Source organism: Panthera onca, chromosome B3 (genome assembly GCF_046562875.1).
Source record: "Panthera onca isolate mPanOnc1 chromosome B3, mPanOnc1 haplotype 2, whole genome shotgun sequence".
Lineage (NCBI taxonomy): Eukaryota > Metazoa > Chordata > Mammalia > Carnivora > Felidae > Panthera > Panthera onca.
Window position 1 is genome coordinate 109,025,851 of NC_138344.1, and position 20,737 is coordinate 109,046,587.

The 20,737-nt window shown below is 44.8% G+C and overlaps 1 protein-coding gene across 1 annotated transcript in view; it reads left to right on the top strand.

The window, feature by feature from the left end:
- RHOJ (ras homolog family member J) overlaps positions 1 to 20,737 on the top strand; it is an 86,222-nt gene that overhangs the window by 54,408 nt on the left and 11,077 nt on the right. Inside the window, exons 2-4 of the mRNA XM_060620016.3 lie at positions 6,433 to 6,491; positions 17,204 to 17,368; positions 19,689 to 19,784. Coding sequence (XP_060475999.1) covers positions 6,433 to 6,491; positions 17,204 to 17,368; positions 19,689 to 19,784 — 320 coding nt within the window. The remainder of the gene's footprint in view (positions 1 to 6,432; positions 6,492 to 17,203; positions 17,369 to 19,688; positions 19,785 to 20,737) is intronic.

Below are 20,737 nucleotides of genomic sequence, written 5' to 3' on the forward strand. Positions count from 1 at the left end.
GGACCGGAGATGGGAGACGTATAGCGGGTATGCGTTACCCTGTTCCAATGGAACTCTCATTATTGTAGGACATACCTGCAGACCTAACCCCAAAAAGAGCCCTCAATTCAGAGTCCTAACAGATTCTCGGGAAGGCTGTTTGGTTTTCTGCAGTCTATATTCTGCAGGAAAAACACCTCAGGCTTACACATCAAGTAAGAGACTTCCCCAGGCAACTTTTATTTCAGGGGGGATGGGAGGGAATGAGGGTGGGGAGAGTCTGCAGCTCACCAAACAAGAAGCATTCCTTGCAAAGAAGGGGGTAGAGCTGGCTGGGATAGGCCAGCGTAGATGGGTGAGAAAGGTTTCAAGCCACATGAAGAGAAATATATACGATGGAAGTTTGCAACCCACCAGGAAGGAATTCACGACCAACTCATATTTAGGAAAATGTATTGTTACAGTTTTCTAACTTATTTTAACTTGAAGGAAATCTCAGATGCTTCTGAGTTGGTCCCTTAAAAAATGAACATGCACACTTTGAGGCTTCAACCAGGTCACAAACACACGTAAGCAGTGCCTGAGAGCAGCCAGTGGAGCTAGGTAAATCACTGTCCCAGACACATTCTTCCAGAAAAGAAGAAGAGCAGGGGATGAGGGTCAGAGCGGTTCAGAGTGGGAAAAGGTCAGTGGCTGATGCTGAAGGTGTCCAGTCAGCAAGCATGATGAGAGTCAGAATCAAGAGTTTTCATTTAAATCTCCCTTTCTTGCAGCCCCCTGGACACAAGACAAGCCATTGTGATGATTACCCCTAGCTATGAACAGCTTAGAGTTTTGTTTTGTTTTGTTTTTTTATTTTACATCCTAATTAGTTAGCATCTGGTGCAACAATGATTTCAGGAGTAGATTCCTTAGTGTCCCTTACCCATTTAGCCCATCCCCCCTCCCACAACCCCTCCCGTAACCCTCAGTTTGTTCTCCATATTTATGAGTCTCTTCTGTTTTGTCCCCCTCCCTGTTTTTAGATTATTTTTGTTTCCCTTCCCTTATGTTCATCTGTTTTGTCTCTTAAAGTCCTCATATGAGTGAAGTCATATGATTTTTGTCTTTCTCTAACTGACTAATTTCACTTAGCATAATACCCTCCAGTTCCATCCATGTAGTTGCAAATGGCAAGATTTCATTCTTTTTGATTGCCGAGTAATACTCCATTGTATGTATGTATGTATGTATGTGTATATATATGTGTGTATGCACACATATATATACACACACACACCCCATCTTCTTTACCCATTCATCCATTGATGGACATTTGGGCTCTTCCCATGCTTTGGCTATTGATGATAGTGCTGCTATAAACATGGGGTGCATGTGTGCCTTCAAAACAGCACACTTGTATCCCGTGGATAAATGCCTAGTAGTGCAATTGCTGGGTTGTAGGGTAGTTCTATTTTTAGTTTTTTGAAGAACCTCCATACTGTTTTCCAGAGTGGCTGCACCAGCTTGCATTCCCAAGAAAGAGTTTTTATACCCCTTTAGGGTAAACACAATTTGTTCATTTCCAGGTGATAGAGCCCTACCGGCTTGCCCCACATCTCACCAAATGAGTCACAAAGTATGAACTTGAACTCAGACATGAGCAGAACTCCTCTGAAGCTTGGATATAAGGCCAAGAGCATGAAACTGTCCTTCTGCTGTCATGCCGGGACAGTGGTTAGCACCCTCCCCCCAGGCATTAATAATCCAGGGGAATGTACCTTTGTTTGATTCTTCTATTAACTAAAAGTTGAGATGGTCTGAAGGTGCATGTTAACTTGTAAATCTTGTCAGGTAGACATGCAAATAATTCCTGTTCAGTAGAAAAGAGAACACCCCAGGTTATCTTTTCCATAGGACAACATCCAGTCTCCTAGTGAAGCTAGTCACCTCATGTCAACATTTTGCTTTTTAAGTACCTATAAATGTCAGCTTTTCAAAACGCTCCTTGTACAAGATTTATCATCTTACTAGTTCTCTCATCAATGAGTTAATAAAACTTTGACATATCTTCATCCTATATTTAGCTGAGAGCCATGTTTTTAACTTGCCTAAAATTCTGTTTCCTGCCATGTATATCCTCTAGTGTTTCTTCCTCTGAAACAGCACCTTTAAGGTATCACATCCACACACCTCTTCAGATCTGCCTCATCCTACCTCCTCCAAGAGAGCATGCTCAACATGAGCGATGCAGAGAGCAGGGCATGTGCTGGGAAAGGAACGGAAGCTCCCTCCTGACCTGGAATTTTCACCATTCCAGTCCTTTGGATTCATCGTATATTCATCACATTGACTTCAAAAGACTGCTCTTGGCAGATGAGACCTTCCAGTCCACCACGTAGCAGGGGGAGGGACGTTGGATCAGATTCCTAGTGCTGGGCTGGGCTGGCGGTTTGAGCTGGTTTACAGGGAATGGCCAACACTTCCTCATCCACTCGGTGCCAGGAGGTGACTAAATGTCAAGAGGAGAAGGCTCAGAGCCTGCCTGAGTGAAGCTAGCCGACCCTCCAGAGAGCAAACCCCTGACTTAGACTTTATTAGCACCTCTTCCAGCTCACAAAATTAACCACTCCGATCTGCATAGAGGAACACAAGGAAGCAAAGAGTTTAATGGATTTGGAGAAGACAGCCTTCATTTTACATACTTAACAGGTCACTGACAACTTTTCACACTCTACTGAGAGAACCATCTGAGCCCTTAGCAGGTCCTTTGACCCATTCTCTTGAAAGCCTCTCTAAGCTCAGTAAACAACTCTAATAGCTCCAAGAATAGAAGGTGGTCTGGGATTTTAGCCTGACGTTGTCTGCCAGGCAGATTTGCTGGCTGCAGGCGCTTCCCAGCATTAGTGTCTTGCCAGAGAGCTTCTAGCCGAGCGCAGCTCTGCACATTTTGAAGGACTTTCTTTTGCCTGAGTCACCTCTGGTGCTCCATTCCTATACCGTGTGTTAAGCATCTGTTGCATATACCAGCAACTGTGCTGTGTGTTCTGCAGGATGTGAAGCATGGAGAGTCTGTCCTCAAGGGTCTTCCGATCCAGTGGGAGATACAAGACACAGATCTAAACAGCTATCATCTGGGGTAGAAAGTGACCAGTAATTCACAAATATCATGAAATTTTGTGCCAGTTAATATGCACTGCGTATACAGTGGAGAGCAGCGCAGACTGGTTCTTGTCGTTACTAAAGGTTCAGGAAAGATCTGTTGAGGGGGGAAGGTAACAATTGTGGAGCACTCACTATGGGCCAGCCTGTGTACCGCATTTTCTCATTTAATTTGCTCTCTTTGGGAAGTGATGTTATTCCCATTTTTAACAAATGAGAAAGGAGAGGCTCAGAGATGTTAGGTGGCTTTCCGAAGGTCACTCAGATAGTGAATGGCAGAGACAGGTGTCGAACACAGAACCATCTGACTTAAAACATCCTGCTCTTTCAGCCTCACTACATTTACTATTAGCATTTTGGGGCATGTCTTCCTTCTGTGCTGTTGTGACTGATTTGTTTCCAAATCAAGGAACTTTGTAGGATACAGGATAGCAAGCAATAAGGCATCCACTACTACGTTGAGATACGGACTCAAAGCCATTTGCAATCTCCACAAGGCATGATTAATGCTCGGATCTGTCCCTCGGTCTTCCCTAGAATCATCTGTGTGATCCACTCATCTTCCTTCCGATAGAATAGGAGAATAGGAGGGCAGAAAAGAGAGAATAACAGCGCCTTCCAGGGGCTCTGCCCCTTTCTTTAGGATTCTTTCTACCAGGGCTGACCAAACACACAGACTAGACAGTCCCTACACAGCAAAGCTGAAAGCCAACACGGCTTCCGCCCAAAAAATGCCACCCTCTCTCCTCCCACCACTTTGCCTTAACACAAGGAAATTATTTCAGTTCCTTCTCTTTCATTTTCTCTGGAGAAAAGAACTCTGGATTTCATAGCTTAACAAAGCCTTCAGCAAAAATGTCTAAATTAGTGAGTCAGGACAGCCCTCCATGCTCACCTATGGGGCCCCATCTCCCCCAGTGCACCCTGGGTAGCAGGTGAACCACCCCTTGCCCCTCCCCAGTGCACCCTGGGCAACTCTTGGCCATTCGTGGGACTCAGCTTAGACATGTCCTCCAGAAAACCTTCTCTGATGAAGCTCCAGCAGAGAGGGTGCATGGGGATGTGTGCACGCACACATCACACACACACGCACACACATGCAGTAGGGCCCCCTGCACGTTCCCACACGCCACCAGCACCCACACACATGCACACATGCATAGTGATACAGAAATACCCCCGCTGTGTGCTCCCACACCCTTCCATGCTACCTCTGACATAGCATTTACTACATTGCATGGTGCCCAGGCTTTGCCACTAAACCCCTCCTCCCCAGGCCCCATGACAGGAGGAACTGTAGCTGGTCTTTCCACACCCAACACTGAGCATGGTCTAGGAACCCGATCAACCCTTGAGCGAGAGAAGGACAGACAGAAGGGAAAACTATGCCCAGACTCTCATTCCACAGCCCAAACTCACTGGGCTGGCACTCACGCAGGCCTGGTACAAGTCCCTGCAGTCAAAGGTACCCAGAGAGAGAAGGGTGGGGCCTGAGGAAAAGCAGCCTGGAGGGAAACCCCAACAGCGCCCCCACGACAAAGGTCAGTGCCATTGCTTGGGAATATATGCAGGGCCCAAAGGGGCCATGAGGATAACTAGGCATCTGGGCCTCACTCCACAGATGGCTCTGGGCCTGGAGGTCGTGGGAGGCTCCGAGAGGGTCTCCAGAACAGCTGGCCCTGACCTGCATGTACTGGGCTCACCAGAGGCAGGAAATTCCATGTTGTAATGCTGGATTTGTTCCATTCATTCCTGATCCATGACTAGGTAGTGACTTGGTCATTAAAGAAACCATGTAGGCAGATTTCAGGAACATCTGACTGGGCTCCACGCATGCAGGAAGAGGAAAATATAACAGAACAAAGCTCTGGAAATATGAAAGGAAATAAAAATGTTTGAATGCCCCCTCTTCTGTCAGCATCGGCACCAGGGCTACATGGAACGGGGTTCACCGCTTAAAAACACAATTTGAAAGCTCATCGCAGTGGCTACAGCCATGTTATCAAGCTGAACTCATGTTGATCTGGGTAGATTAGAAAAATCATTCCTGGGGTCTAGGGAGGCAGCGCTTTTAAACAAGTGCTTTTCAAAGAATGAGCCATTGAGAAGTACTTAGCATACATGTAGTCCGGGAACCTGAAAACAAATAAAAGTAACAGCATAACAGAATCAGCAACTGAGCAGACTGGAGAATCTGGCCAGCCTCTATAGGAGATACAGTGATAAAGGTTGCTATGCAGTCTGTCTGTCTTTCCTATATAGCTAAGGGTAGAAGGAGCCAAAAATCATCTTTCCCTGCATTTGCACATTTTTTGATCAAGTAGGGGGAAAAAATCACATTCTCCCACATACTTTACTTTCTTTTTCTAAAAAGAGATTAAACGGGGGGGGGGGGGGGGGGGATGGAGGGGGGAGGGGCTGGAATTTAAATTGGCTCTTTTCATTCATCATGAGAATTGTATTACTTTTGCATTGCATGTGTTCAATCTGAGTTGAGTTTCAAGATGAGACTTTATTTCATTTCCAGACATGTACAGAGTAGTGGGTGTCCCTATATCACTTCTCACTTTTGGCCACAATTGCTTGGCAAGGCAGTGAACCTGCTGGGTATATCAAACTGCCCACTTTTCCCTCTATATGCACCCTTTAGGGATGTGAAAGCGAACCCGTGCAACATCTCCTCTGGCAACTAAGGTTCAAAATCGTAATCAGTTGGGCTAACGCACTGGACTATTCAACTTAAAAACAAAACAAACCAAAAAAAACTTTTTAAAATGAAGGTGAAGCCCTTCTCGTTTCATTATTAGCTTTGCCTTATAGACTCTAAACTATGTCAGTGGGCTACTATTCTGTGCTTTCGTGGCTTAATCAATATTTCAGGGACAGACAGAAGCAGAGAGAGTTCAAACGGAGAAGTTGCTTACACAATTCTGTATCCTGAAAGGTGGCTCCAACAAAAAAAAAAAAAAAAGGAAAAAATACCCTACCCAAGAAAGCGTCCATCATCCTTTTGCTGCAGGATCTTGATATTCCAGGACCTAATGGGGATCAATGAGTAGCCTACAGAGTGTCCTAGTGGCACAAGTGATATTCATCTCACTTCAGAAATTTGGACTTGGCTGAGCTCATCTGCTCTCACTGCAGGCCAAGGTTGCCTTTCGCTTGCAAATCATGCTGTCGGCTTGGTTTAGAATATACATGGGTGAGGCATATGCTTATCCTTGCCGCCCAAGAAGATGTTGGCATGGAGACATGTGAAGCCTCCTGATGGAAGCTCACATTTATGGACTCTCCTCTTCTCTTCTCCCCTAGTGACTGTGACAGTGGGAGGCAAGCAACATTTGCTCGGACTGTATGACACGGCAGGACAGGTACGTTTTTGCTGTTTTGATTCATCAGGGGTTTGGGAGTGGGGAGAATGATCCATTTGGCTAGGCACAGGGGGACTAGCAGTACAGATATTACCTTGTCTGATCATTCGGGGCAAATTTATGGTCTGTCTAAGTGAAACTAAAGGCACATTCTTCATATCGTAAAAACATTTATAATTACAAAAAAAACTAACTCAAAGAAACATTACTCGAGGTGTTGATAGGCAAGTAACAATTCATTGATTGACGGTTATCAGTAACCAAAATAACACATTTGCCAAGAGTCTCAATTTCTTCCTGCCCATACCGATGCCAGATTCAGGACTAATGAGTCAATGTTATACATATTAGTTTCGCTCATTATTTTTTTTTCATGCTATACTCTTTGCCCAGCCATTATTTGAATTGCCTAACGAGCTGTGGAAAGGTCCAAAAAGAGATGAGGGGTGGGCAGGTTGTGGGGGGTGGAGCATGGGAGAGGCATTAAGTGCTGGAAAGAAGAAAAACCAGGATCCTGAATGGTTTCCAGAAGTGAGGGTCAACCCCTGCACAACTGGAGGTTGACTCTAAATTCTCTGAGATTCTTGAAATATTCTCACTCTGTCAGAGATGTCTTCAGGTTGGAGAATGTAACCAACCAATTATGTAAGGCCATAGACTAGAAAGAACCCTCAACACCGATTCAGTCAGCACATGCCCTACTTAGATGAAAATGCCACCTTACCTTTCTTTCCTCACACCCCACACTCCACTCTGAAAGGTTTCTAATGTTATAAATTCATGGGTTGGAGGCAAAGTGGTTAAGCAATTGATGGCCGTGGCCCAATTTCTTTGATAGAGCTCTTGTTACCATTGGGTCATTTATTTAGGTCAAAATCAGCGGGTTGTTCAGTCTGTCCAAATTCATACATCTTAAGTCCTTTGGAGTGAACGTTGACCAGGCTCTTTCCCACTGTGAGTTTCCTGCTAATTGTTCTTTGTAGTTATGCATTTGTCTGGGCCTTTTTCCCACAATTATCTGGAGATATGTCTTTTTGCTCAACTTGAAAACTCTCCACTAGGAAAACTAAGAATAAATGGAATTCTCTTTGGGATTTCTGTGTGTATTTGCAAGGACCACGTATAAATGTCTGTGGGACACCAGAGGCTGATGCTGGGCAGGCCCGGGCAGTGGGAAACTGGAAAATCTTGCACCAGACTCAAGACTCCTAAGAGTGTCCAGTTTCCCTTTGTTTGTAGATGGCTGTTGTAGCCAGCTACTCTCAGGAACTGGGTGGGGAAAGAGACTTCTCACCTCAATATCAAGACACTCAACTAGGAAAGGATGCTCCAAATGCCCAAATGGGAAAATTGGTTTGGCTCCTCTGGTCAAAGTACAAGGGTCTCCGGGCACCTCCTGCTTAACTGTGCCTCCACCAGAAAGCCTCCTGGCAATAGAGGTACACTGCTGTTTGGACTGGATTTGCCTACTTTCGTTCAGTCATAGAGTCATTAGGCTGTCCCCATTCATCAGAAACTCACAGCCTGAAAGAGAGAGGAGTTTACACCCTTCACTCCTGTAGTCAGAGTTTATGAATATAATCTAGTTTGAAAAGTTCCGTGCAGCAAGGATTATTGCCTGACTCTGAAGCCTCTTGCCTTCTGAAAAGCTCCCTGTGCCCCCACGCTCCCCTCTTCTATAGCAACCCCTGAAAGTTGTTAGCTTCTGTGCATTCACTGTCCCCGGAGCAACCTCCCCAGGCCTCTGTTTAATTTCAAATCCAATAAAACTGTTTAAAAGCGCCTATAGAGTTTAATTATTCTTTCCCACTGCTGTCCTTTTTAGAAAAAAATTTTAAATAACACGAGTATAGGAGTTGAAGCTGTAAGGCAGTATAGAAATATCTTTAAACTCCAAATTGAAGGAAGTAGAATGATCCAAACCTCCGACAGAGGTGAAGTGATGGGCACTGATAAAATATCACAACAAGTGGGTTGTAGATACTTCTTCAACTTAACTTTGACTCTAATGCTTTCCATCAGCTCCTTTGAAAGCTCAAAAGGTGGACAAGGTTCACAGGGGAGCGTGCAGCATGGGGAAAAGGAGTCAGGACACATCTTAAAGTTCCTTCTAGGCCTAAAATTCTATGATTAGGACTTTTAATAGACGACTTCAAGAAGACCTAAAAGATCTGGAGTAATTAAGCTAAATGATGGGAGGCTAGACTCAAGGGAGACCTCCCAGCAGTAAAGCAGTGTTAAATATTGGAGTGTGTTACACTAAAGGGTGACATGCAATTCATTTTGCAGGATAATGGTGGTTTTCAAACTTGAACAGACGTCAGAATCACCTGTGAACCCTGTTAAAACCCAGCCCCTGAGCCCCACTTTCAGAATTTCTGATTCTACGGGTCTGGAATGGGGCCCAAAAATTTGCACGTCCAACAGATTTCCTGGTGCTGCTGCTGCTGGTCGGAACACCGTATTGTCAGAATCACTGTTCTGGAACCTTGCCACTCAAAGTGCGGCCCACCCACCGGCAGCATCGGCATCACCAGGAAGCTTGTTAGAAATGCAGATTCTCAGGCCCCACCCCCCAGCCTACTGAATCTGAAAATTCGTCTTAAGAAGATCCCCACATGATCCGTATGCAATAAAAATTTGAGAAACACGACTCTGGAAGTCTTTGGTGGTCAAAGCATGGCTCCTCACCCTTCAGAGGCTGCAGCAGAAAACAACCCTAACCTGAGTGGATTCCCATGGTCCTACAACTCTGCCAATAAGGCTTTGTAACAGCTTTAACTTACAAGCATGATCCCCAAATTTCCATTCCCAGCCTCAGGCAGGATAATCCATCATCCTCAGTTATATTCTAGCAAATGTCGCTGAGGTCACATGCTCAAGGAACATTTAACTAATTCAAACATACTCATATGGCCAGAGTTACTAAGAAGAAAGAGAGGCGATCTCAAAACCAACTGATTCATTCCCGAACCGCACAAAAGGAAATAAGTCTCTGAAACCAACTATAGAGTTCTGTCTTGCTGTGAATCATTCGATTTTCCTACATGAGTAAACCAAGAAGTAGTGTCCCTCCTCTGTGCCTTGAGCTCACTGTGGGTCAGCGTTGATGAAAACAACCTCAAGAGGCACAGGTTCTGAACGGAAAAGTTGTAGGAACTCAGTACTTCTACCTTCAAAGTCAGCCCAAGACAAAAACGGTCGCACCCGGCTCCGTCCACATTGCTATGTCCACTCTGCCCCGGACACCACTGCAGCCCCACCAGGCCCTCCTCGGACATGCTCCTGGCCCTTCACGAGCCTGCCAAGCATTCGCCACAGACGGTCTATAATGAAGCCACGTGCATACACGGCCAGCACATGGCAGCTGCTATTAAAATTAGCTCCCGCCCCGAATCCCTGAAGCAAACAAATATTGAGACTTCAAGTGGAATCCTTTGAAAACAAAGAGTTCCTCTATTAGGTGGAATCCCAAACATGAAGTGAGGCAACGTGAGGGATTGTTCCCAGGCTGACTCTGCAGGTTACCCCTCAGCTGACGCCGGAGAGGCAAGAAGGCCAGGCCCATAAAGCCAAACCTATCTAGGTCTCGCCAGGTCATGCTGTACAGCCCATGCCCCTACTAGTGTCTTACTGAAAGCATCTCTGGGACGGATTTCTAGAGCTCAGATCTTTGGCTCAGCTACAAAGAATCCCAGAGCCAACTTTTCCATGACGTACTTGCAGGCCAGTCCGTTTTGAGTGCGTCATTAGAGACTAAGGGGACGACAGGGTGCCGGGGTGGGGACGCTGCGGCAAAGCCTGGGCATTTGCCAGCTGAGGAATGCCGAACCGGTGTGTCCCGGGTCATGGCTCAGAGCCAGGCGTCTTCCCACCCTGCTGCCGGCCACATGGAGTGGAACCAGCCACCGCAGTGAGGCATCTTGCCTCCCGCTCTCGGTGGGCACACGAGCCATGTGGGTGAAGGTCTGCTCAGATTGTGGCCTCTCAGACCCAACTCCAGGATAGACATATCTCAAAGGCAGCACTTCCAGGGAGGAATGAGGATCTCCTGGTGTCGGGAGCCCCGTTTCTCAGCAGGGTGAACCCCCAGGTTCTCTGCACACAGGCCCCCCACGATGCAGTGCTATTTGTCAGCAAGCACAGGATGACGCGGAGAAACCACAGCCCCCAGCAGCTCAGCTGTCACCCGTGACCGTGGAAGTGTGGGAACAGAAAGGCCATCAGCCACACCCCTCCCTCAGCTGAGACTACACACTGCTTGTCTTCACCTGCCCCGATTTCTAAAGCCCCTCGGCCCTCAAGGACTTAAAGAGGCAAGTGGCCAGGCAGGGAGGCAAGTACAGCTGGGGTCCATTAATGGCAACCCAGGGTCCACTTGGAAGGACACGAGCCTTCCCTTTTGCTATCGGCTGACCCAATGGGGCCATCAAGAGCACAGAACCTGGCATCCTCCATGGATCCTCCATGGAAAGTTTGCCTAAAACAAACTCTAGGCTTTGCCTAAAGCCTCAACACAAAAAAATATTTTTCCTCAATAAGCAACCCAACCTTCTTGCTCACATGCATCTTAACGTGGTTTTAGAAGTGTGCAATTTGGAGGATGTGAAAGAAGTTTGCTCACGTGACAAGTTATTGGTAAAAGTAACCTTAGGACACAAACTTATTTCTTCTCAAATTATAAAAAAAATAGAGCCGTAGAGACATCGATTCAGAGGTGCAATCGGAGTATGCAAGCACTTGGGTCTCTTTACTACTCAGTTAGTAAAAGTTACTTTACTACTTGGGTCTCTTTACTACTCAGTTTAGAAAAAGTTAATTTCGGGTTCAGCCCCAGGAGCCAATGAGGGTAGGGACACTACAGCCGTTGTTGACAAGACGGACTCTTGACCACCAAAGAACTTAATACATCCAAGACACTGCTTTAAGCGGTCTACACATACTAACACGTTTTATTCTCAAACAGCCCTGTGGGGCAAGCACCTCATTTTACAGGTGACCTCATTTTACAGGCGAAGAAACTGAGGCAGAGAGAACTTACCCAGCGTCACAGAGTAGTCACAGGCAGTACTGGGATTGGAACCCAAAGAATGTGTCCCCCTAGCCCATGCTCCTAAGTACTATGCTACACTCCCACCCTCCGGATGTTACCCACATTTCCCAAACCAAGCCTGACAGATAGGAGTGTACTTGATGGGAGAATCCGAAAATGAGACATGTGCTAAAATCTGGGATAAACGTCACTAAGCCCAGGAGGACTTTGAAGCCGAATTCTACATCCAATTTAATGTGGGTGCGGGCTGCGGTGGGGTTAGAGGAGACTCAGTGCAACTCTCCTGTCCCTCAACATGTGGTCCCTGGACCAGCGACATCGGCGTCACCTGGAAGCTCGTCAGAAATAAATCGGTGGCCTTCACCCCAGACCTGCTGCTGCATGAGAAGCTGTACATTAACACGACTCGAGTGTGCCTAAGGTCTGAGGAGGACTGGTCAAACAATTTCACTTTGCTCCCCACCTGGGCCATCATACGTGGCTCCTCCAGACACATGTGGAGGGTGTCTGGCCATCTGATGAGGCTGTCCCTGAACTGTAGTTTCTTAATAGTTGCCCAATCCAAGAGCACCAGATCTGCCTTCAAACCAGTCTCCAGCCTTTGGGGTAAAGTTGGTGGAAAGTACTCAAGAGCCCACCTTGCCCCAAATCCTTCCCTATCCCCTGAGACCCCCAGCCAGCCAGCCTCCTTGCCCATTTTAGCCCTCCAGAGCCCCACTCAAGTCGCAAGTTTAGAGTAACACCTTGTCTCCTCAAGAAGCCTTCAAGACTGGTCTTCCATTCTCAGCTTCGACATGAGAATGGGGGGCGTGAAATACCAGCTAGACCATCGATCCATTTCCCAGAGCCCCTTCCCATCATCCCAACATGTGGTCATCCAACCCAGGCTCGGAATGTGCCCTGTTGAGAAAAACTCATCAGCTGATACAAATTCAAATCCCCCAGCCTCCCAGCACCCAGCCCTCCATCTCACGAGGACACTTACCTTTATTAATGCTGAACCCTCAGCCACATTTCATCGCCACAGCCTGTGGCACATGGGGGCCGACGGGAGTCCTGCCGGTCCAGGTGTGAACCTCCTTCAAAGGTGTGTTTGCTCTGTAGCCCTGATTGAATCACTCAATCTGTGTAGAGTTTCACTTCTTAAACCACAAAATCAGCTGAGAGGGAAGCAATGATAAGCTGCAGTTCTGAAACTTGAGCTGCAACAGCCTCACGCGGACAATTTGTTGCACCACATACGGTGCAGGCGCTCCCCAGGGCCTTGGCTTCGGGAGGGCTGGGGAAGGCCTGAGAATGTGCGTTGCTCACAAGCTCCCAGGCCATGGCTGCTGGTCAGGGGCCACACTTTGGGAGCCACTGTACTGACTGATCTCTAAAACCTTTTGCAGCCCTCATCCGTGTTTCTCCAATTCAGTCAACTAAATACTCTCTGGTATTCTGTTATCACAGAGCTAACCAAGAGCAAGAGAAATGTCACCTGTCTCACTTCCAAATAAATTGAGTAGACATAGACTCTGAAGCAGACTCCAGGCTCTGAGCGGTCAGCGCACAGCCTGATGTGGGGCTCGAACTCATGACCTGAGCCAAAGTCGATGCTCAACCAACTAAGCCACCCTGGCACCCCAGAGTTACACAGCTGGACTAAGCTTTCCACAGGAGAGATATCCAGAACACAGAGCAAGATAAAGCCCACTAAAGGCGAAGGTCAGAAGTCACTCAGCTGAGGGCCTTGGCTACCCTGCCAGGAGGGTAAATGATCAAAAACACCCAAACTCCACTCCCATGCCCACCCACAGTCCCACAGGCAAACCCTGGTCTTCCTAACTTTTCCAGAATGTAAGCAGAATTCCTTTGATGGCTTCTGGGTAAAAAATCAGATAAACATGATCCTTTCAGACCACCAGTTATTTGTTCCTACCTGATCCAGTAGTGACCCTTCTGAACATGCAATTTTGTCAGTTGGCGTTGAGGGTTTAAATATACAGTGTCTGCTGCCATCTGCTGGTAATTTCTAGCAAGTGCAGGCCATGAAATAGATCCTATATCCGAAGGTCCAACATTTCTTAGATTCCTGGGTCAAGATATATATCCGTATTAAGATATCCAGATAACTGAGTTTTCAAAAAAAAAAAAAAAAGATTAATCTGCTGCTTAACATTCTGAGCTGAAACAAATAATGGGGTCACAATGAAGAGCTGGAGCTGGATTCGGGCTAAAGAGCCCATCCCAGTATTTAATAGCTCTGAGACATTCGTTCACTACTGAACTTCTCTGAACTTACGTTCCTCTTCTCTGAAATATGAATGTTGATGCTGCCATGTCTCCGGTGCTAGTGAGGATTCAAGACACGTAAGTGCCTGAAACAATGCCTGGCCCTTCGTAATAAGCCCTTGATCCATCCTCAGTGACGAAGATAAAGATAATGCAAAGCATTTGTTCTCAACTCCATGCCAGTTCCAACCAATTATATCAGAATGCCCAGCTACCCAGGCCCACTCTCCACAAATCGTGATTTAATTGGTCCCGGAGTGTGGGGAGAGAGGCAGCAGGGTGTCAGGATGGTCTTAAAGCTCCCCAGGTGATTCTAAAGAAAACCCTGCAATAAATGCCCCACAGAAAAGCCATGTGTTCGTTGGCAATTCACTGCGGAGAACGTGGTGTCATCCAATCAGTCAACGGCATTTATGGAATGTTCGCTGTGGACAGAGTAGAAGTAGGGCATGAGGAAAAAAAAAACAAACAAACAAACACCAGGATGGTCCCTGCTCCATTTATCACAATCCAGATGGGAAGATGAAGTGGCAAAGGGCAGGTGGGGTACCATGAGCAGCTGTAGATTGTGGCCTGGGAAGGAGAGTTCTTAGCTTGTCAGCCTCACAGCTCCCCTCTAACAGAAAGCCCCAGAGAGAAAGGAAAGCAGTGCAGAGACCAGGGGCAAGAAGTTTTGGTTACAGGGCTCGTTGTGTAAAGAGAAGGGGAGAGTGACAAGAAATGAGCTGTCCACTTCCCCACTGCCCTGTCACCGCCCCCCCCCCCCCCATCACCACCACCACATACACGCACACACACGCACGGGCACAATTCAGCTGCTATGCAGCCAGTAGGCCGGGCCCAGCTGTCCACTGTGACCAGTGTTTATTCAGCAATGCACCCAGCTCCTACTTATTTGCTTTAATAGAAAAGTGATAAATGAGCCACGATCCGTGATTTTTTTATATCCTTTTAGTTTATTTTCTAGGACTTGGGTTTTTCAGCATCCTTGCCATATTATGCTGCATTTTGTTTGGGTAACTAAAAATCTTTGCTTAGGAGCGGCGGGGTGGCTCAATCGGTTAAGCGTCCGACTTCGGTTCACATTAGGATCTCGAGGTTCATGAGTTCGAGCCCCGCATCGGGCTCTGTGCTGACAGCTCAGAGCCTGGAGCCTGCTTCAGATTCTGGGCCTCCGTCTCTGCCTCTCCCCCATTTGCACTCTGTCTCTCTCTCAAAAATAAATAAACATTAAAAATAAATAAGTAAATAAACACCTCTGCGTAGGTTTTAGTAGTGTTAGCAAGAGTGATGGCGGCAGCCATGTGTACTGATTCCCTGTGGGCTGGGTACTTGGAGTATCTAAACAGAATCAGAGATCAGCACATGCTCATTGACCAGAGATGCCACATAACCCACTAAAGGACTTCCTTCTAGTCACATGTGTACATATATATGTGTAGTCCCTTTTTATAAAGACATCATGAGACTCAGTAGAAAGATAGCAAGGTTGATATTTTTAAATATCCATGACCTATTAAGGTTAAAAAAATCAAGGGACACAAGGGGCGCCCGGGTGGCTCAGAACCATGATCAGGTCATGATCTCATGGTTTGTGGGTTCGAGTCCTGTGTCGGGCTCTGCTGACAGCTCAGCCTGGAGCCTGCTTCAGATTCTGTGTCTCCCTCTCTCTCTCTGACCCTCCCCTGCTCACACTCTCTTTCTCACTCTCCCTCAAAAATAAATAAACATTATATATATATATATATATATATATATATATATATATGTATACACACACATATAATCAAAGGATACAACAATATGAACTATGTAATCAATTTATCTTTTTTAAAATGAACACATGTCTGTTACATATGTAAATAAATATAAAATATTCAAAAGGATACGGTTAAACCATGGCTTCCTCTAGGAAGACAGGAAAAACTATTAGAGATTACATATTTGAATTGCAACGAGCATATATGAGTCTAATAATGTTTTTTCATGTTAAGAAGAGGAGTCAGGACCCTAGTAAATGAATCGCTATGTTGCACATGCCTACGTGTATGTGGTAAGTGTGAACATACAGATTTGGTTGCCCTATGTATGTACATAGTGTGCATATATATATGAACGATCCATGGTGTGTATGACAAGTATGTCATATTGTGGTGTGTGCACATATGTAGGTATACATAGTGTATACTTATGTAATATCAAGTATACACACACATAAAATTACTTTTGGCTTATGTGTTACTAAATTCTACGAAAATATAAACGTTATATTGAAATAGCGGATTTACCTCGGAACCTCCTAGAACATTTCACATACGGTGAAAGTTACTTGCTGACACTTTCCCAAAGGTGAGATGTTCCAATGTTTTACTTTGTCTTTATCTTCTTCTGCTCTGACAGCATATACATAAACAACCTACGTAAGCCAGAACTCTCCAACCAGAACATATTCTGGTTTGAAACCTGGGGAAAGAAGAATCAATCTGGTATTTTATTATTTAGGCCACGCTATGGCCTCTAGGTAGACTTCACAGGAAACCCCGAATTCTGAACTCTCAACCCTCACCCAATATATTTCTACAAAATTGTGCCGTCTGATTTGGCAGCAACTCTTTGCTTTACATTTACAGCTAGCTTATTCTAAATTAAATTTGCATGGAATTTTTAAAAATTGTGTAAGAAGAGAACTGCTGTGCCTTAGCCGATTGCGCACTAATTTAAATCCACATTCAATACAACACAACTCCATTCAATACAGCACAAGGCAACGGGGAACTGTAATAATCCTTATTGAATTATACACATTAAATGGGTGAACTTTATAGTATGTAAATTATCTCACTAAAGCTCCTTAAAAAATTGCTTCCTAAGTTTTTCTTAATGGAAGATATTTACGGGGCACCTGAGTGGCTCAGTCAGTTAAGCATCTAACTCTTGATTTGGCTCAGGTCATGATCTCACAGTTTGTGAGTTTGAGCCTGTGTCAGGCTCTGTCCTGACAGCATGGAGCCTGCTTGGGATTCTCTCTCTCCTTCTTGCTCTTCTCTCCTTCTCTCTCTCTATCCTTCTCTCATCCCCCACTGGTGCACACACACATGAGCATGTGCATTCTCTCTCACACAAAATAAATAAATAAATTTTAATTTTAAAACTGTGTGTGCGTGGGGTGGGGGGTGTATAGAGATTTACAATCTCTATACACAGCAAAAGGTGTTTTTCTGACTGATGGCTCCTTTATTTCTAGCAATGTCTATAGGGAACCACCAGATCCCAGAGTGGGAGCAGGAGCAGGTCACGGGGAGCTGTGGTGGAGTCTTGCCCAGAACACTCAAGCACGTAGGGCCCGCCTTCCCGAGTCTGTACAAACTCTTTGCTCTACCTGCAGGAGGACTACAACCAGCTGAGGCCGCTCTCCTACCCCAACACAGATGTGTTTTTGATCTGCTTCTCTGTCGTAAATCCTGCCTCTTACCACAACGTCCAGGAGGAATGGGTCCCGGAGCTGAAGGACTGCATGCCTCACGTGCCTTACGTCCTCATAGGGACCCAGGTTAGAGGCGGGTGGTGGCAAGGTGTGGTGGGCAGGGCAGGAGGGCAGCAAAAAAGGAAAGACCAGGCTTCTCTTGAACAGCCTATTTCACCAACACTAGGGAAGAGTGTGTCTCATGTATCAACCCCAGAAGTAGCCGTGCCTAAGATTTGCATGATTATTTAGCTCGTGGTCGAAAGAACAATAGAGCTCTTTACACGAAAAGGAGGTTTTGATGTGATCTTTAAAGATTAATCCCTCTGCTCTTTATTTTTAAGTAACAAAGTACTTTTTGAAGTAGACACCCTTCTCCAGTCCTGAGCCAGAGGAACGAGGTGCGGACGTGGATCGCGCTAATTACCTAGTCTTTTTTTTTTTATATCTGAAATATACAATTGTTTGAAAGTCACAGAATAGGTATGGATGTCAAAGTGACCCCAAAAGTCCAAATGGGCACATTACTCCAGGAGCTCCATAACACCACTGGAGAAAGAAATTCACTCTTCTCTGTTCCCTTTAAACCTCTTGGTCTTTTGGATCTTAGGAAAGAAGTTAAAAACAGATGTATTAGATAAACAAACCTGTGGCTGTAAAGGGCCTTAAAATGTTTTGAAAGCTAATAAAGTTCTATAATTTGAATTACCAACAGTAAGCCAATTGCACAAATGTGTTCAAGATTGTTCCTACTTCTTATAATTTTGAAAGGATTTTGTTCTTTGCTAAATTACTATCCAAAGACACAGAAATGTAATAATATGGAAGGGTTTTATTATTATCTGTTTCATATGTTCCTGTTTTCTATTTCTCCTTTTATATTCTGACTGAAAAGAGAAATTTTTAAAAATAGTAAAAGCATTTCCTAGAGAAGATATGGACAGAAGATTAACACATCCAAAAATCAGAGTATAGTTAATGCTCCTACTCTGAAAGAGAATTGTTTAAAAGCAGGCTTTTACCCTAATTCCAGATGATAATGTTTGACCATATTGACAGAGCCCAGATCCCTGCTGCCAAAATATGTGACAGGACATAAACCTCTCTGTGCGATTTGCGCCTCTTTTGTAATTCGTGGCACTACATTGGACAATCAAGACCAAAAAAGAGGGGCACGAGGGTGGCCCAGTCGGTTTAGCATCCAACTCTTGGTTTTGGCTCAGGTCGTGGTCAGATCAAGCCCCACACTGGGCTCTGTGCTGACAGCACGGAGCCTGATGGGGATTCTCTCTCTCTCTGCCCCTCTCTACCCCTTCCCCATGAGCATGTACTCTCTCTCAAAATAAATTAAAAAAAATTTTTTAAAATAAATAAATAGACCAAAAAGAAAAAACCCACAGATCGCTAAAGCAGAGCAATGTGCTTATAAATGGTACTCTAATGTATAAATATTTCGGTTTTTCTTTAAAAGTCACATTTACACCCATTCATGTATGCATAGGTTCACATACACATTGAGATCTTTTTAAGTTTGTTTATTTATTTTGAGAGAGAGAGACAGAGAGGGAGTGGGGGAGGAGCTGAGAGAGAATCCCAAGCAGGTTCCACACTGTCAGTGCAGAGCCCGAGGTGGGGCTCGAACTCAGAAACTGTGAGATCACAACCTGAGCCAAAGTCACATGCTTAGCCAACCGAGCCACCCGACACCCCAACACAGTGAGATTGTAAAGCAACTAAAATATTTAATTAAATTATGAAAACTAATCCCAACATACAGGCTATTTTCAAAGTAGTTCTACCTTTGAAAAGATTAATGCTCATTCCTTAGGTAGACCTTTGGAAATTCCTCTTTAGGCTATGCCTTCCAAGTCTGCATCAACATTCCTTAAAATATCCTCATAGGAGACAAATCTTTATCCCCATGAGGGTGAAGACAAAGATGTATTCAGAGCCAGGAAATAGACTATTAAGAAATGAGTAATATAATTTGGGATCAAATGAGGCATCACTGCAAGGTAATAAGACTGATCAATCATTGTAATATCCTGTAAGTGGGATCTAAAAATAAGTAGGAAATTTCAAAAACGCCTGAAACAACCACAGAATTATTAGAGTGAGTCTAGCCCCCGAGGGAATTGCTTTTGGAGAAGAAAGCACATGGAAAACCTGATGTTGACATTTACAAAGACATCCCTTTATTTTTTCGATGTAATATGGGCATGTGTATGTATGCACCTCCTTAAAGAAAAGTCAGTCGGCAACTTCATAGATGTAAAGTGGTGGTGGGGAGAATCTCTACCATATCACGGTTTAAAATATCTACTTAGCCTGAAAAAATAAGTAAGCTTATCATGCGTGGGTGTTTTCTTTTCTTTTTGTTTGTTTGTTTGTTTGTTTGTTTTGCCAGATTGATCTCCGCGATGACCCCAAAACCTTGGCCCGTTTGCTGTATATGAAAGAGAAACCTCTCACTTACGAGCACGGTGTGAAGCTTGCGAAAGCGGTACAGTCAGATTTGGATTTAATTTGAAATATATGCTGACGGAAGAATTTGGTGCATGGTTTGGAATGAGTGAGCTACGTGGACTTTTGCTTTAAAGTGCAGTGTGTTCAAGGATCCTCTGTCTGCTTCATACTGTCCCCTCTGTTCTAGTGACACTGGAAGGGACCATTTGGTTGGCGTCTTCCCAGCCACCATTGTCTGTTTTTCTTTTAGGAAAAAACTTGGTGAATTTCAACTGCTGAAGCACTTGTCATTTGATTTAGCAACATTTAGAATATCCAGTTCTGTATTTAGTGTGAATAAAGGGACTCATCTCACTACTTATTATCAATGTAATTTATTTAAATGACCCCATAAAAGGTATTTAGTGATTTTCTTGGGGAAAACTTAGATTAGCATCTGGCAGGGTTATATTTGTTGAATATTTCTCACCATATAATGAATAGCCACTTAGAGCGGCCGGATTATCTCACAAACAGCATCTAGAGCACTCACGTGGACCAGAAAGAAGATAACTAGTTGGAGAATCCAAGTGGCTAAGGACAGATAATAGCAACTAACTCACAGCTGAAACTGTCATCACAGACCTTTCTGCATTCTTGAGAGCTTAACACGAATGGTGATTTTGATGGGGAAATTTTTTAGACCAAATCTCTGTCTCCCAATGACCACCAAGATGTGTGCAAAAACAGACACTAAAATGGACACTAGAGGAGGTGTTTTATGCAAGAGGAGGCTTTTAAATCGTATTTCCATAACCTGAGTCACTTCCTCATTGATAGAGTCACAAACCCATACATCCAGACTAGAAGTTTCAGAAATTGCTTCTACTTTCTTTTTTTTTTAAACCAGTATTATTTTTTGTTTGTTTCTTTTATTTGTTTCTGAGAGAGAGCAAAAGTGCAAGCAGGGGAGGGATAGAGAGAGAGGAGACGGCAAGAATCCAAAGCAGG